The sequence below is a fragment of the Fringilla coelebs genome (genome assembly GCF_963513975.1).
Source record: "Fringilla coelebs genome assembly, chromosome: Z".
Lineage (NCBI taxonomy): Eukaryota > Metazoa > Chordata > Aves > Passeriformes > Fringillidae > Fringilla > Fringilla coelebs.
This window is the reverse complement of record NC_140031.1, coordinates 2,725,219-2,743,078: the sequence shown is the minus strand read 5'-3', so window position 1 is coordinate 2,743,078 and position 17,860 is coordinate 2,725,219. Positions and strand designations below refer to the sequence as shown.

Below are 17,860 nucleotides of genomic sequence, written 5' to 3'. Positions count from 1 at the left end.
GGTTTAGCAGGGGGATTGGCACTGCTGGGTTGGACTTGATGATCTGAGAGCGCTTTTCCAACCCAGACGATTCTATTCTGCATTCTATGGTACTAAATTATTCTCTGAGGCTGTGGCATCAAGGAGGTGATTGTGCCCCTCTGCCACACTCAGGTGAGCGCTGCCTCCAGCTCTGAGGTGCCCAGCACAGGAAGGACAGGGACTTGTTGGAGCCAGTCCAGAGAAAGCCCCCAAGATTATCAGATAGAGATGGACCACATCTGCTATGAGTAAAGGCTGAGAGAATTGGGAATGACAAGGCTTTGGAATGACCTCATTCCCTTCCAGTTCCTGAAGGGAACCTACAGGAGAGATGGGGCAAGAGCCTGACTTGACAGGATGAATGGGAATGGTTTCAAATTGAAAGAAAGTAGGTTTAGATTAGATATTAGGAAATAATTCTTTCCTGCGAGGGTGGTGAGGCTCTGGCATGGGTTGCACAGAGAAGCTGTGGGGACTGCATCCATGGCAGTGCCCAAGGCCAGGTTGGACAGGGCTTAGAACAACTTGGGATAGGGGAAGGTGTCCCTGCCCATGGCAGGGGATTGGAACTAGATGACCTTCAAAGACCTCTTCCAGCCCAAACCATTCTGATTGTGTGATTGTGTGATTGCAGACCTGAGTATCTGTGGGGTGCACTGCAGGCTGTAGAGGTCCAGAGCAGTGGGGTGTCACACAGACCAGCTCCATAGCAGGTTTTCGGCATCACAGTGTGAAGCTGCAGCTTCACAGTAGCAGAGGAGAGCCAGGCTAGCTGGGGCAGCCACTGACCCACACTGATGGCCTGTCAGAGGCAGGAATCAACCAAGTACTCATCCTCCACCTGTTGATCCCTGGTGCTGAACTTGGCTTTAGAAGGTGATCAAAGAAGCTGAGGAGGACTGAAGCAGCAACCAGCAGAGCATTACACAAGGCAGGGAGATGTTGTTGGTGGTCACCCAAAGGCATCCCTGGCCATAGGGCCCTAGGCCATCACAAAATGCCACAGCCTCTTCTGGGTCAGACTTGTCCCCAGTTATGCCGGAGAACCACCTAGCTCTCTTTCCCACCCCACATATAGCCTGGCTTGCCCAAGACACAGTTCATTTCTCCAGCAGATCCTGTCTCAGTCTCCACAATTTTTGAGGCTTGCAAAGCACCTTTTAGAGCTGAATTTTCTAGATTCAGGCATTAGCTATATCCGTGGTTTAACTGAGCATAAGGCAACAAGGGCTGTCCAGGCTGGGAGCTTAGGTTGGTGTGTGGGCATCTGGGGGCATTTTGAGGACGTTTGGCCTCAACACGTGAAAGGAAAACTGCCCAAAACTGGAGTAAATCACCTGCTTTGCTGACACAGATGTGATGCATCGCTCATCTCAGAGCTGCTGATCTGATGTTGCTCTGAGCTGTCATCATCTGCTACAGCAACAGCATTTAAATGAAAGGGAGCGCCATCAGGATGACAAAATGGTTTTTGGCTGGTGGGCAGCCTGACAGTGATCCCAGGTAAATCAGTTCTCCACAGCTCCAGACAGGAGCAACTGGAATTACTCAAGGCACCAGGAGCATGCCAGTGAGCCTCATGCAGGGGGCTGGCTCTCTCATCCCAACCAGCAGGATGGGCACAGCCAAAGATGTTTCCAGGTTGGCCTTGGGTCAAAAGCCTCTCTAGGGCTGGTGAGGACTTTATTGCCTCTGTGGACCTCTCTGAAAAATCTTCCCTGGAGATATGAAAAAGCTGGACAAGATCCTGAGTAACGTGTTCTAGGGACCCTGCCTGAGCAGGAGGATTGGACTAGATGATCTCTAGTGGTCCTGCCAACCTTAATTCTGGGATTTTGTGATTGTCTCCTGGGCTGGAGAAGGCAGGTGTTTGGACATGGAGGGTAAGCCATAAAAACATCCAAGATCTGGCTAATCTCTCTTCCTGCAAAATCAAAGTATTCCAATGGAGGAGGAGAATATTTCTGTGGTATGATGACCAAAACTAGAGTTCATTAAGCTGAAAGAAAGTCTCTTCCTTGCTGATGCCAGAGCAACATTGCCTTCATGGGGGCACCACTGGGAAGGTGATGAGGAACTAGGATCCTGGGGGATGCAGTGAGTGGCTCTGGAGCATGATAGGCACATTTTGCATCCTCATTGACTTTGCTGTGGATGTGTCCCCAAAGCTTGGCTAATGAAAGTGTCAGCTCTGCCCTTGCAGTGGGGAATCAAAACAAAAGCTGGAATGTGGTATCAGGACTCGGTTTTAGTCATGGATTAGTCTCTGCTGTGGCAGATGTTGCTATCCAGGCAAAAAGCAGATTAAATCCGTAAATTCAATTTTCTTGAAGTATCTTCTGGGCAATGTTTTTGCTTGTTGGTGTCAATGCAAATGTGATCTAGGACCACACTTGTGGTTTGGAAAAGAGGGAGAAGACTTTGTGCTAGCAAAGTAATCACTAATAGAGCTTCTGAGTCTCCCTGGAAGCAGGGGCAGCCAGGTGGGGGTCAGGCTCTGCCCCCAGGGAACAAGGGATAGGATGAGAAGAAATGGCCTCAGGCTGTTCCAGGAGAGGTTTAGGTCAAATATTGGGAAAAGTTTCATCACCAAAAGTATAGTCTGGCTCTGGAGGAGGTCAGGGAAGTGGTGGAGTCCCCACTTCTGGAAGTGTTTAATAGTCATGGGAATGTGGCAACTGGGGGCAAGGGTTGAACACGATGACTTTGGGTTAATGAACTCGCTGATCTTAGAGAACTCTTCCAACCTTAACAATCCTGTGATTCCCTGACACTGCTAATATGTGAACCTCTGTGGAATTCAAAGGGATGAGTGCCTGCTTTTGGTGTTGATTGTGGTGACTTACCTGGACAGGGATGCTCAGCTCATGTTTGCAGGGTGACACTGCATTTACCTTGTGTACAGGAGACCAGCATGTGGACTGGGAAAGCAATCCCAACCAGGGCCCTTTGCATCTAGATGTAATGACCAAGAGAAGGTAAACTCAAAAATAACTAACTTAAAAATATAATGTTCTGTTTTGAGCTGTTATTTGTTTGCCAGGGCTTTCTGGGGCTCACCAGCACCCTGCTTAGTGAGGACTGGCTCTTTGTTTTGCAGACTGGCTTGGTTATGCCAGCAGTGTAATTGGATAACTGCTAATAAGCGTAGGATTGCTGAAGTATTCCCCAAAGTCTTTGCTTTGCTGTAAAAATCCTCATCAGCAATTGGATTAGTTGAAGAGAATGAACAATTACTACGTAGGGTAATGTGTTATGTTAAGACAAATTGATGGGTTTTATTTAATCATATGGTCTCGGTCACATCTTGATGGTGTTATTCCTATGAAGAGAAATGCATCACTGCACCAGTAGGTACTAGCAAAAAATACTGAAAAATGCTTTATTTAATTAATTAGTTCCTACAGATAAGGCTAATTGACTCTGTACCAAAACAAAATGAGTTAGGTTTTTGCTTTCAGACACACTAGCTCTGTGTATCTTCCTGCACACATACCACAGATAAAGTTTGCGTGTTCTGGACCTTGGGAAAGTGCATGACTGAGTTCCTCTCAAGGACTGTCTTTGTATGAGAAGCAAAATCCAAATCAAAAACATGACCAGCTGATCTGCCGACCTGGTGCTCTCTAGCTCACCATGGCTCTGGCATCAAAGGCCCTCCCGACATTTAACTGAATTAAAGGTTCCCACAACTCAGTAAAAGCCGGGAATCTCTGGCTGAGGTTACACCAGGCATTGAGAGACAAGAGAGTCACAGGAGATGACAGACAGGCTTTCTCTGCTTTACTTATGTGCTAGAGAATGGTGTCCCAGAAATGTGGGGGACACTCCCTGGGTTTCACTGTCTGGTATGGCCCTGAGATATTTTTGTCTGGAATACAGCTGAACCTCAGCATGGTGGCACAGGCCAGTGTGTTGGTGAGTGCAGAGGGTTCAGCACTTTCACCTGCCCTTACACCTTGTCTCCAGGCCTGCACATGGCTCACCTGTGACCTGCTGCAGCAGTTCTCCACTGGGAGAGCACGTGGCCATCAGAGGCTGAGCAATTCACCACGAGTTCCTTGGCAAGTACCAATCACTCACAGCAACTTCTCTTCACAATTCCCTTCAGCAATGGGTCAGGGGAAGTGCAGGACCCCCATTTCATTATGCAGCCTTCACCTCTTTATGGTGAATTTGGGCCAGGCCATCAGCAACAAATACAACTTGCAGGGAAACAGGGTGTATGAGTGGCTCTTTGGCCTGGGTTTGCAGCTCTGTCATTGAGGAGCAGCTGCTCTGATCCCACCACCTCTGGTTTTAATTAATATCGTGGCCGAATCATGCTGTTATCTGACAGCAGGGGAAATTATCACCTCAAGAAGCACTGCTGTGGGTGGCACATATTGTGTAACCTGCTCTCTCTTGGAGGGGCACTGTGGAGGATTAGTTTGCATTTAAGAGATGCTGTGTGTAATTATGCACAGTTTTGCAAACCTATCCATTTCTGATAGGCCCTCTCCTGTTGTTTCTCCTGCTGGCATCTGGCTTGCTCAGGACTCCCTGAGCTCCTGTGATGGACTTGCCCTGCCTGTCAGGGACATGTGAGCAGGAGGGATTTGGGTGAAGAAGGCATGATGTACATGCTTGTGCTTTGGGATGGAATAGTGTCTCTTGGTGCTGTTATTCCAGGATGTTTTGTACCATTCACAAAGATTTAACCAGAAAGAAGAAGATGGGGTGCTCAAAACACTGTAAAGAGGCAGGTGTCCCATCCTGGGGCTGATCCTGAGCAAAGAGGCATCTCTAATAGCCCCACTCGAGTCCCATCCTGCATTTCTGAATTGACTCTTTTCCCAGTTTAAGAGCCAAAGGTTTTGCCTGTAAACGCTCCAGGAATGTAGGAATTAACAGGCCAGACTGGGCCAAGGGCCTGTCCAAGCGAGGATCTTGAGCAAGGTGCAAGCCAGTGCCAGATGTTTTGCAAAATGCCTCCACTATGGATATCCTTCACACCTCGTTTCTTCCTCATTCCCATCAGCTTCATGACTGCTCTCATACCATTCCATGTTGTGTTTCCAGCAGCTGCCCTCTCCCTGCCTGCAGCCCATGAGGACGGGTTGTTGAAGGATCTCAGCAAACACACAGGGCTTCATCCCTGCTCTCAGAGGGGAAAGTTGTCTCACTCATGTCCTGAAAGTCAGCGTGAGGCAGTTTTTTAGAGCAGAGATTATTTCCTTGCCTGTGAGACAGTTTTAGAGAGGCAAAGAAACGACTTGCAGGAAAAGTCTGCAATTCAGGGAAAACATTCAAAACTTCTGTGAGATAATAAACAGAGCTCAAATATTTTAGAAAACAGGTTTTGTTCTTTATTTCCTTTTCTAGAGTGTTTGAGTCTATATCACAGAATGGTTTGTGTTGGAAAGGACCTTTAAACATCATCTAGTCCAACTGCAGTGGCATGGGCAGGGACATTTCTCACTAGAAAAAGTTGCTCCAAACCTCATCCAGCCTGGCCTCAAACCCTTCCAAGGAGGATGCATCCATGCCTTTTTTGGGCAATCTGTGCCAGGGCCTCACCACCTTCAGCACAAAAAATGTCTTCTTCCTATCTGGGCTGAATCTCCTCTCTTTTTGTTTAAAACCATCACTCCCTTTTCTATCTCCAAAGGTTCTACATGGACTTTTGGGGTTTTTTTTTTCTGTTTAAGACAGGAAAGCCAAAACAAGCTCAAAGCAGTTTTCATCAGTATACACTTCAACTCGGAGCCAAAACAGGACTTTGAACCCAAACCTACATTTTGGCTCCGATGTTTTCTTGGATAAGAAATACCATTAGTCAAAACTTTTTCTTGTAACCAGCTGTAACTTGTTCCCTTTTATTTGTATTTTTTTACAAACCTTCTGCAAGTGGTGAGTGGCAGCCGTTTGCCCAACTCTTTCCCTGGGTGGTGCTCTGCCCTGCCTGCCGCCGGCCCCCGTGACCTCTGTGTGTGGTTATTAATTGTGGTGGTGTTGTTGTGGGTCTCAGGATGAGGTGAGAGATGAGAATTGACTCCAAGTTCTCAGAAGGTTGATTTATTATTTTATGATATTTTATTATATTTAAAGAAAATGATATACTAAAACTATACTAAAGAAAGAGAAAGGAGACATAAGAAGGCTAGCAAAGAATGATAATAAAAAACCCATGACTGACTCAGAGCCCTATTTATAATCAATAGCCCAAACACAGCTGGCTGTGATTGGCTATTAATTAAAAACAATTCACACGTTGGGTAAGCAATTCTCCAAATCACATTCCAGAGGCAGCAAAACACTGAGAAGCTGAAGCTTCCCAGCCTCTCAGGAGAAAAAAATCCCGGCAAAGGGATTCCTCAGAAAATACGTCAGTGACCGCCGTGCTCTTCTCTTCCAGGTGCTCCCTTTCAAAGGTCTCAGCATCCCCATGCTACCTCCTGCCGGCACTTCCACCTGGGTCCCCAGCCTCAGCTCTCGGCCGACTTCGCCCTGCCTCACGCGGTGCAGCCGCAGCCGGGGCTGGCTCCCCACATGGCCCCCGCGCACCAGCACAGCGGCGCCCTGCACCAACCCCTGCCGCCCGTGCCCGCCCTGCCCTTCCAGGACGTCGCCGGGCCCTCCTTCCTACCTCAGGCGCTACACCAGCAATACCTCCTCCAGCAGCAGCTCCTCGAGGCACAGCACCGCCGGCTCATGCCCCATCCCAGGTAAGGGCATCCCCAAGGATGTGGAGGAGCCGCGCCAAACGCGCGCCGCCTGTGGAGCCGCAGCCGCGCTGGCGGGGTTGGGTTTTCTTCTCCAGCTCACCTGTGTGCACTGAAAATGCATCCACCTGAAGGGCAGGCTGCACCCCCTTCCTCTGGGGATCCCTACTTGCCCATCTGGTGTGTCCCACTATTGTCACTCCTAGGAGAATCATGGTGGTGTTGCCGGGGGCCTTTCCAGTCCCTGTGTGCATGAGCTGCATCCTCCTAGCTGCTGCTTCAAACCCCTGCATGCCTACCTGCCTCATCAGGTCATACACATGGAGGTCGTGCTGCTCAGGGTTGGGTAGGCTTTCTGTCTCTGTGAGGGAATGATGCCCCTGACCTGCAGCACACTCTGTCACAGAGAGCATCCTAAATCCACACTGAGCTGACAAACGCAGAGAGAATTGCTGTAACTCAGCAGAGATGGAAATGGATGCCTGGCCTTGTCTTGATTGTGTTTCTTGAGAGAGGAGTGATTTTTTTTGGGAACATATGGAAGCTATTTGTGGGTTGTACCCATGGATCAAGAATCAGAGGGTGAGACTTTGCAATGATGCTTCATTTGGAAAGAATGCTATGGATAGAAAACCCTTTCTTTCCATGTCCTTTCTGTCTGAAAATTGTGTGTTCTTTTCATCATTGTTTTGTTATGCATAAACTGGATTTTAGGTGGATTTAATGATTAGCTAATAATTGGGTAGCGAGTATGTTCCAGGCAGAGAAACTGATGATACAAGTGTTTATCTCTTAGTCATAAGCTGAATTCAAATAAAAGCACAGAGCACAATTCCATGCAGAACCTGCTTTGGTAAATGCTGTCAGTGTTGTATTTGCAAGTGGGCTGTAGCGTGGAAGAAGGCAGGAACCTTTTTCCCAGTCCCAGTGCTTATCTCTGAAAGCTGCAGTGGAGCAGATGTCAGAACCCTTACAGGTGTGGGGCAGGAGGTCCCAGTAATGGAAATATGGGTTATGCCTTTGAGAGTGAAGCCTCTGAACTGAGGCTGCATGAAAAGCTATTTACCTGGTAGTCCCCTGCTCCATTTGCCCTAGTTTTTTCCTGAAGATTTTCTTTGTGATGGTTCCACTGGTCAGGAAGCAAAAGGTAGGAGCCTGTCTGTAATGCAAATCCTGCTTGTGCATCCTCCCGGTCTCTTGTCAAATGTGGACACTGATCCAGCAGCACATGCACTTCCCCTGAGTAGTTCAAATAAGCAATAATCATGAGATTCAAATCCCTAGAAGAACCTTGCTGTATTTTCTAGCGTTTTCTTTTCCCTGCCTGCAATGGCAGTGGGAGAAGGACCTGGAATTCAGCCTGGCCTGTCCATCATCCAAAGAAATGTTGGCAAAGGCCAGTGAGAGTAAATTCTGCTTTCAGTCACTCGTGAGTAATCTGGTTATGAATGAGGTTCCCCAGGAGTTTATGGACTGCACGGGAGACGAGACAACCTGCAGCTTCTTTATGATGATGGATCACAGCTGGAGCAGGGGCATGTTTTACTTTGTGTTGTTTATGGGGCTGACTGCAGCAGAAAAGGAAATAGTGCAAACTGCACAAAGCTGCTGAGAAGTTGTTTGGTTTCCCCTCCTTCTCTGCACCTTGCCAGCAAATAGCATCTCCTGCAAACTGAGCATATGTGGGTGCCACAGGGCTTGAGAGGGGATTGCTGTGTGATGGCTGTGAGGGAATGACAGCCCTGGGTTCCTCTTCCACTTACACCTGCCTGGAGTGCTTAGCTTTGGACACAGGTCCACAAGCCCAGCCTTTGGGGGTTGCCCATGGGTTCTTGACAGGAATTCCAGTGCCCAGCTGTGCCTGACCCTGCCTGTTGCTGCTCTCCTCCCTGCAGGCGGGCCCAAGACCGCATGTCTGTCCAGCCTCACCGCCTACACCCCAGCTTCGACTTCAGCCACCAACTGCAGACTCCACAACCCATGGGCCCCCAGCCCAGGTATCTGGCAGAGGGCACGGACTGGTGAGTGATCCCCATTTCACTGCTGCATCCAATGAGGCATTTAAAAAGTCTTGGGAAGGCTGCGGGTTTTGGGGAATGCCACCCGGGATCACGGCATTGGTGAAAGCTAATGAGCCAGCTCAGTGGTTACAGTGTGGGGAGTGAGCAATGGGAAAACTCATCTCTGACAGGTCTGTAAGAGTGTGAAAGCCTCCTATATAAACAAATCATTGGATCATTTAGGTTGGAAAAGCTTTCTAAGACTGTGAAGACCAACCATTCCCCAGGACAGCCAAGTCCACCACTGACCCATGTCCTCAAGTGCCACATCAACATAGCTTTTAAATCACTCCAGGAGTGGGGACTCCAGCATTGCCCTGGGCAGCTGTGCCAGGGCTGGACAGCTCCTTGGATGAAGAAATTCTCCCTAGTAGGCAATCTAAACTTCCCCTGGCAGAACTTGAGGCCCTTCCCTCTCCTCCTGTCCCTTGTATCTTGGGAGCAGATCCTGTTCGCCCCTGGCTGTCCCCACCTGTCAGGAGTTGTGCAGACCCACAGGGTTCCCCCTGAGCCTCCTTTTCTCCAGATTCAGCCCCTTTCCCAGCTCCCTGAGTTGCTCTTCATCAGAGTTGTGCTCCATTCCCTTCCCCAGCTCCACTGCCCCCCTTTAGGCACACTCCATTGTTGTTGCTCATAACTTTTCACCTACAGATTAACAATGAAGCCAAGCATTAATTCTCTCAAGTTGCTTTTTGTGCTGTAGGGCACAGAGAGTGTTTTTTTCCTGTAGACCACTGTCTGCCTGAACTAGACCCTTTGCTGTTCTTCAGGCACTCAAAACCCAGTGGTCATAATATTTTCTGTGGTCCAAATTAGGGAGCACAGTGCTACCCTGCCATGCAGGGTGGTATGAATGGAGATTTGTTCATCATTCTCCAACTGTAGTATTTAATACCCTGGAAAAGCTTTGCAAGAAATTGTTAATTTCATTTTCAGAGCAGGCTGAGAGCCCTTGAACAGTTAATCAAGTATGGTAACCTGGTCAAAAGAATGAGAAAATAAAAACATTCTTCTGAGTAGCTGCTTGTAAGCTGAGCAAAGTCCATTCTGTGCACTGAATGGAAAAAAATAGCATGTGAACTTGTAATTAAAGACAGTTGCAATGTGTTTGCACAAGAGGACTGGAATAAAATGGCTCAGGAAGTTTTAATGATGGCATTTCCTAACATCTGAGCACTCCACTCTGCAAATGAAAAGTCCTTTTAACCCAGGGTTGTTGCTTTTTCCCCCCTTCAGTGCATAATACACAATCTAAAATATGACCACATCCTTCTGCAATTTTCTTCTCAGGTGTTCCCATTATTGGCACTCCTGTGGGCTGAATGTGGTCGGGATGACATTTTTCGGATTGGTTTGCAAAGCAGTTCATGCACCATCTGGATGGAGCGATTCTTTCTGCCTCTCTTTCAGCTCAGAGTGCTTAATTATGATCATTAGAAGTATCTGATAAAGCATCACTAAGTGCCTTCCCCCTCCCTCCTTTCCTCCCCTCTGTTGCTCCATGGCCTTATAAAACCCCAGGAGTGGGGGTGACAGAAACCATACACGGGGAGCATATGTTTGGGTGACTCACTTTCCCTTGGGGCACATGAAGAGTTTTGACCAGTGACAAATATAAAAGCTCCCCTCTGTTACCCCAAGATGAGCAGCAGCAGCAGTATTTTCTCAGAGGCTGTAGGTGGTGGGCACTGCCACAGGAGGTGGAAGTGGGGATGGAGGAAAGATCTGAGGCTGTCTCAGACAGCATAACCCCAACTGAAATCTTCTGGTGAAGAATAAACAAACTCCCATTTGGTTCCTTAAATCATCTTCTGCACACACATGCAGTGATGACCATCCTACCTGTTTTATCTGGTGTCTTGTCCTTCAATCCTTGTCTGTTTGTTGGCAGCCCATTTACCACAAGCATCACAGCTCTTGGACCTTGCACCTGAGCACCAAGGTGCTGTACACTTGCTCCTGTAGCATGGGCTAGAAAGTGATGGTTAGTTCCATTCTCCTCCAGCAAGTGTGCTCTGCCTCTTCAGCCCCAAACCCTGGGAAAACACTATTCTATGCTCTGTTCTTCTTTGGACACATCTGTAGACCCAAAGCATCACTTAGGAACGTCAACATCTGATTTTAAGTCTCTAGATGCACAAACAGTTCAGCAGTACTGTCACTGCAGTTACCTGTGCAGTTTAATAATGACCATTCACCTTTGAGAGATGCTCTCAGTCCTTGATCTCAAAGCACTCCATGAATTACCACATCTATTTCATAGACAGGGAACATGGGAAGGCAGAGAGGAATGGATCAAGGTCATGCATGAATAAGGTGGCAGGGCTGAGAATGGACCCAAAGCCTCTTCATTTCCAATTGAGCCCTTCATTAACCTGGGAACAACCTTAAGCAATTGGGTAAATATCCAAAACTGGGACACAGGAGATGGAAAGTGCCAAGACCTGTGGATTCTCCCTCTGGTTGTGCTCCTGCCAGTTGCCTGCTGTGTTTCATCCTCTGCCAGGTGTTGTCTGTCTAGCACAAGGCTAACACAGGACCAGCAAAGGTAGTCCCTCTCCTGGCCTCAACTTAGAATCATAGAACTAGAGAATATCCTGAGCTGGAAGGGACCCATGAGGGTCATTGCATCCAGCTTGGTGTGGGTATCAAGGAATTCCAGAGCACTGCTGCTGCTGCCTGGTGCACAGGCTGTTCAGGATGAAGGATTTCTGCATCTACTGCCCCTTCAGGTCACCATCTTCTGGGTGGTGAAAGCAGTTTCACAGCTGCTGGAGGACGCATCTGGGCTGCTCCCAAGAAGGTGTGGTACCTACTGATGCTGTCCTTCATGAAGGGAAGGAGAAGTTGGAGGCTGAAATGGGAAGCCACCCCTGTGCTCTAATTAGCTTTTCTTTGGGAAATGTGAAGACAATTGTTATTAGAGCAATGGATTTTGTAATGATGATAAAGTGAATGAGGTTCAAAGCACCCATTTTACGAGTGTGTCTTGGGCTGAAGAGAATGGGGATCAGCAAATTAGATGAGAGATGGAGATGCTGCATAGGCCCCCTCCCACTCCCTCCACATGGTGTGGTAGTGGTGGGGTTGTAGTTTGTCTCTGTGTGTTGGACTAAACAGGGCCGTGATGTTTGATGTTATTTTGGTTATGACAAGTCCAGGGATCGATCTGGGTTAGCTTTGTGGAGGATGACAGTGCTCAGATTCAGCAAGCTGAGCTCCATCTCTGCTTACCTGGGCCAGGCTGTGTTCAGGCAAACAAGGCCATCAGGGATGTCTTGCTCCGTTGGTGTTGGTCCTCTAGTTTTGTTTCACCCTTTCCTCCAGCAGCCTCATCCAGACATTTCTTAAATCCTTAAAATATTTTTTGCGCAAATTACAGTTCTGGAGTTCATAGAATCATAGACGTCCAGAATGGTTTGGGTTGGACAGGACCTCAAAGATCACCTTGTTCCACCCCCTGCCATGGGCAGGGACACCTTCTGCTGTCCCAGGTTGATCCAAGCCCTGTCCAGTCTGGCCTGGGACACTTGCAGGGATCCAGGGGCAGCCACAGCTGCTCTGGGCACCCTGTGCTGGGGCCTCACCACCCTCACACCTCAAATCCTCACCACCCTGAGGCTGGATTCAGGCAAGGAATAGTGTCCTTTGATTCCCCAAGTCCTGCCATGATCTGGGCCGGGACACCTCTAAGAAGAGCAGAGACACATCAAAAAAGCCCATAGACCATCTAGCTTCTAAAAGTTACCAGAAGCTTCTAAAAGCTAACTTTTTTTTGAGTCCCTTGAGTTATTAACGGTATTCCTGCAGAACCTTCAAGGCAAACTGTAATAGTTTGCAGCACTAGAAGATCCTGGTCTCATCAGGTTGAGTTGCTGAGCCTGGGTACCCTTTTGAGCCACCAAAATGCTCTTGCTCTGAAATTAGCAGGGTACATCTGCACAGCTCTTGACCGCAGATTACTCAAATGCTACCTGGCACAGAAACAACCCCTCACTCCTTCATGGTGGCCTGGTGGGTGATTCCCCAAACTGGAGGAAACTCCCTGCCAAGCCAAGCCAAGCTGTACCAACTCCCTGGGCTGAGTAGCAGCCTGCAGCTCAGCGGGGAGGTTTCCCTGTGAGTGTGGTCTGGTGTGCTGCAGTCCCTGAGCACAGCCAGGCACTCAGAGCCACGTGTCCCTCCTGGTGCCCACAGGGACCTCAGTGTGGATGCGGGGCTGACCCACGCCCAGTTCCAGGTCCGGCCGGTGCCCCAGCCCTATCAGCATTACCTGGCCACACCTCGGATGCACCACTTCCCCAGAAGCACATCCTCAACCCAGGTGGTAAGTGAAACGCTTTTACTGAGAAATGTTTTATGCATTGCCTGCCAGAAAGCAGTCAAAATAAAGGCTGCTATCTTTCTATCACCTGTCTCCTGCAAATCCCACTTATCTCCGGCCGTGGGAGGGAGTGTCTGAAAGGATAATGTTCCATCACTGCACTGGATTAAAGAAAGAAAAGAAAAGCTCAGCTGTTCTGAAAGAATTCGGTCCATTGCTTGCAGCACCACGTTCACAAGCTGGTCTGCAAAACATGGGCAGGATGTGAGAGACTCGGCAGTTAATATTAATAATATAATTAATACTGCAGGGAACTGTGGTCTCCCAGGGCATTTTGTGTGCTGAAGGACTGGCAGTGGGTGACTGCCTTCCCTGGTGTCAGCCCCCAGGACCATCCTTCATCAAGTCATTGCTCTCTACATCAGTTTTGATGCCACCTGTAAAGAATTTCATGACCTCTTGCACAGGTGGAGGTGGGATTGATGAGAAGACAGGCTGGCTGGGGTAATTTTCTACCCCTTCTCCTAGCAGGGTGCTGTATTTGGAGCTAAGTCATTCCAACCACTTCTAATCCTTAAAACATCCCCAGAAATCCCATGAGGGTGCTTTTCCCGTGTGCTGTGTCAGACCCTGACACCTGTGTACTAACGCAAGCCTTAAACAAACCAATCAAAGCTTGGATGAACAGAAATCTACCCATTTAAATGAAATGAAATTTTATTGTAATCTAATCCATGCTGGGGGTTTGGAACTACAATGCTATGGATGATACAGGAATTATTATAACAGTTTATTTGGAAGGAGTGAATGTTAGGTATCATTTCTAGGAAATATATTTGATAAAACCTCATTTTTTTTGTTACCAAAAGGCTTAAATTGGTGAAAATGTCAATCTACTATTTCAATTTGAATTTTTAAAGCATTAGATTTACATCAGGGCACACAAGGGTTTTCTGTTGGCAAGTATACAAGCGGCTTTATTTTTCTCCCTCACTTTTTTCAGGTTGTTCATGAAATCAGAAATTACCCTTACCCTCAGCTTCAGCTGCTTGCTCTTCAGGGACTGAACCCAAGCAGGCACACATCCGCTGTGCGGGAGAGCTATGAAGTATGTATCTGGGGGCTGGAATTATTAATTTTTAAAGTGCTGTGAATTTACGCAAGCTCTGCTATAAAGCTGTAAGACTGTTTCTTGTGGTGTGGCAATTGCGTTGAGTCTTTCATCAATTTTAGTAATAGCTGGGAAGTGATGGGGTTAAGTTTGGTTAAAGATGGTTTACTCCAAGGTGCCTGGGCCTGGCTTGGGTTGGCTCTGGCTCTTTTCATTTATCAACAAAGTGCTCCAGATCTATGGGGTTTTGTTTCCCAGCCTGTCAGATGAAGCTCAAATCCCATCCTAATTTGTGAAATATTGGATATCCAGCTCTTTGCCTCGAGCTCTTAGTTATTATCCCAAGTGCCAGGGATCAGATTCATCATTACAGCATGGCTGATTTGGGGTTGATGGCCATTTCCACTGAGGAGAGGACAGGAGGGAGCCTCGGTTGCCAGCAGGTATGGTTGTGTGGTGGCACCTGGTCCCTTGGGAGCAGTGGGGATGGCGCTTTCCTGATGTTCCTGTGCCGCAGGAGCTGCTGCAGCTGGAGGACAGGCTGGGCAGCGTGAGCCGGGGCGCCGTCCAGAACACCATCGAGCGATTCACCTTCCCCCACAAGTACAAGAAGGTGAGTGCCCCAGAACACAGCACGGCTGCCAGCCCCTCTCAGTCAGCCAGGGGCTGTGGGCACGGAGCAGGCAGAAGGAAGGACTTTGGTGGGTTGCAGTCCCACCGCAGCAGGGGTGCTTTGATTTCTTGCGGGGCTCCCGGGGCCGGGAGTGGTGGCATAGCTCAGCTGCCTGTTTCTCACTTCTAGGCTAGGAAGCTGCGGGCCAAATTTTCAAAAGGGTCTCAACCTTCTCCCACCCAGCGGGTGCAATTTCCCCCCTGTCCGCACCTGGTAAGAAAGTGCACACCACCAAGGGGGCTTGGTGCATGCAAACCCGCCCCGTTCTGCATGCCAGCGGCGCTGCCCCACGCCCACCGTGAGGGCTCCGTGGCCTGGGGAGCCTTCTTCTGCCCTGGCTTCACCAGGGGTGTCTCCTCTGTTGGAGCTGACCTCCCCGCCCATGAGGAAATGGGCACATTTTTGGGTGTGCTCAGTAGAAATTGGGAAGAATGCTTGTCTGAGTAGTAGTTTCTGGTGTTGGTCACTCTCGACTGGAGGGTAGGGATGTTGCATTGCCCAGGCTGGAAGTGAGGTAACTCCTGCTGCACTTGTCTCTCATCGCATCTCCAGTGAGCCCAGGAAAAGGATATGAATCGGAATGGATGTGTGGGGGAAGAGGAAATAGGGGCAGCTGACAGGCTAAGCATGGCCCTGTGGTACAGCATGGGACTGGGCCAGTGGCCAAGCTGGCGTGGGGCACAGCGGTTGCCCTTCCTGGCAGTGGTGGCACCATGAGGTTTGGGGTCTCCCCAAGGAGAAGCCTCCAGCAAAGGAGACCATGGGGCCATCCCCACTGTAAGGAAATGGTGGGGGGATGGTATTAGGGCAGCAGAGGACAGGCTGCTCCTTGGGGTACTGCCAACAGCCTCACTGCCACCAGCCTCAGGAGGAGACATGCCAACCTGCAGCATGTTGGTGGCACACTCATCTCGCTGGCTGTTTTGGCTGGGCTGGCTTCCCCGAGCTGGAGGATCTGGCTGATAGATGGAGATCTCATTATTTATCTTCCTGCAACTGCCCAAGCTTGGGAGAGCATTAGAAGGGCAAGGTCTAACCAAATGTGTTTGATCTTGCTGCAGAGAAGACCACAGGAAGGCAAAGCTGAGCAAGACGATGGCGAGGAGTCAGATACCGACGAGAAATGCACAATCTGTCTGTCCATGCTTGAAGACGGAGAGGACGTCAGGTGAGATCCTTCCATCCCCTCCTCTGCCTCTCAGTGCCATCTGAGTTGTGTTTTTTTGGATTAATGTCTCTGTTCTTGTCCTAAGAAAATCACCTGGGTTGTTGTGGGGTCTGGGAACCCAAATGCTTTGCAGATGGACATTGGTATGGCCCGTAGACAGGAAGAGCCCTGCGGCAGCAGCGGGCTAGGTTTTTATAGTGTTCCCTGGGTTTGGATCATCTGCTTCCAGGCTGTTCCAGCTGGCCAGGTGACAAAGTGTCAGAGAAGGATAGGTTAGACTGATCTCTGACAACCATCTGGAGCTTGGGGTCATCAACACCTGAGCCTGACAGATGACCAAAGTATGATAAAAAGCAGTGTTGGTGAGAAGTCCAGGAGAGTGGGGCTTGTATCCAAGACACAGCTGCTTTATTGCAGAATAAGTAGGATTACTTTGCCCACATGGTCACAGAGAACCAGCCCCAGCCAACAGAACTCCAGTTGTCTCTAACAGACATCCCAGGCTGCTCACGGGGTCAAATCTCTGCTTGTGACAGAGGATGGGGATAAGAAATTGAACTATCATGGCTGAAGGGACTGCAGGTGAGAAGTACTTCTTCTCTTTTCATCCTTAAATTGTCAAGAAAAGCCCTGATCCTTTTTCTGTCAGTTCTTATGGTTCAAGGCTCCCCAGTATCACAGGGGTGATACATGATGATGGCAGAGGTGATGTAGGTAAAGCGTGATCAGGTTCCCTGAGGACACTCATGCAGGAACGGTGTGGGCCCACCTGACTGCTAATGTGACACAACCATGAAGAGCTAAGAGGCTTTGGAGTATAACCTTAGGTTTTTCAGCTCTTTTTGCTCCCTTGGACCTCCTCCACCCTAACACCTAAAAAGCAGTGGTGTTTTTCTCTCTGCAGGCGGTTGCCCTGTATGCATCTCTTTCACCAAGTGTGCGTGGACCAGTGGCTGGCCACCAGCAAGAAGTGCCCGATCTGCAGGGTGGACATTGAAACACAGCTTGGCTCGGACAGCTGAAAAGACTAGCTGGACACACCATTTTCCTTACCAGGTCGTATGGCCATAAACCCTTGCAGCGAAATTTTTTGCCTTCTGAGCCATTTGATTGAGAGGGGAAGTCTGCAGGCACGGTAGTGAGGAGAAGGAGGAGGTGATACAATATCTAGCAGTAGAAGATATTGCACATATACGCAGGATACAGGCCCAGTGAAAGGGAGCTGGCATTCCCGGAGCTCAGAGACCCCGTGCTGCAGAAGATTTTAGTGTTGAATATGAAGGAACTAGTTGTGGTTAGTCCGGCCTGTCAATCCTGCTTTTCATGGGGATTGTATATATACCTCTCAAATATGTAGAAACATGTTAGGGGTCCTTTAGCTATTTCTATGGATGGCAGCTGGAGCATGTTAGCTTAAGAAATGTTGTGTTTGATGCCCTACTCATCTTGTGGTGGACATGTTGCTGTTACCTAATTTGCACCAAATATTTTTTCATAGATTCCTTATTTTGGTGCCTGATTAATACATTGCAGAGGGGGAATAAAGAGGTCAAACATCCCCATCCTCGGGGTGGGGGGAAGAGGAGAAAAAGCAAAATCCTGTTTACAGTCAGAAGGGTTTGTGCTCTTTGCCTCAGCCGCGTGTGCTTCTTTCCCTTGCATTTACAGTGTGTTGCAAATTTAGAGAAGCTTAATAAAAATAAAAATTGGGGATAAAATGAACGAAGCAATAGGGAAAAGCTTCGTTCCTGCTTGTCTGCTGGTGCTGGACACTTTCTGTAGCGGCACAGTATTTGAGT

General features: G+C 48.7%; 1 protein-coding gene across 1 annotated transcript in view; it reads left to right on the top strand.

Moving 5' to 3' along the window:
• The window catches only part of ARK2C (arkadia (RNF111) C-terminal like ring finger ubiquitin ligase 2C), a 50,302-nt gene extending 33,210 nt beyond the window's left edge, over positions 1 to 17,092 (top strand). The window contains exons 2-8 of the mRNA XM_084225212.1: positions 6,419 to 6,728; positions 8,621 to 8,746; positions 12,983 to 13,112; positions 14,113 to 14,217; positions 14,738 to 14,833; positions 15,955 to 16,061; positions 16,966 to 17,092. Coding sequence (XP_084081338.1) covers positions 6,419 to 6,728; positions 8,621 to 8,746; positions 12,983 to 13,112; positions 14,113 to 14,217; positions 14,738 to 14,833; positions 15,955 to 16,061; positions 16,966 to 17,083 — 992 coding nt within the window. The 3' untranslated portion in view covers positions 17,084 to 17,092. The remainder of the gene's footprint in view (positions 1 to 6,418; positions 6,729 to 8,620; positions 8,747 to 12,982; positions 13,113 to 14,112; positions 14,218 to 14,737; positions 14,834 to 15,954; positions 16,062 to 16,965) is intronic.
• The last annotated feature ends 768 nt before the right edge of the window (positions 17,093 to 17,860 follow it).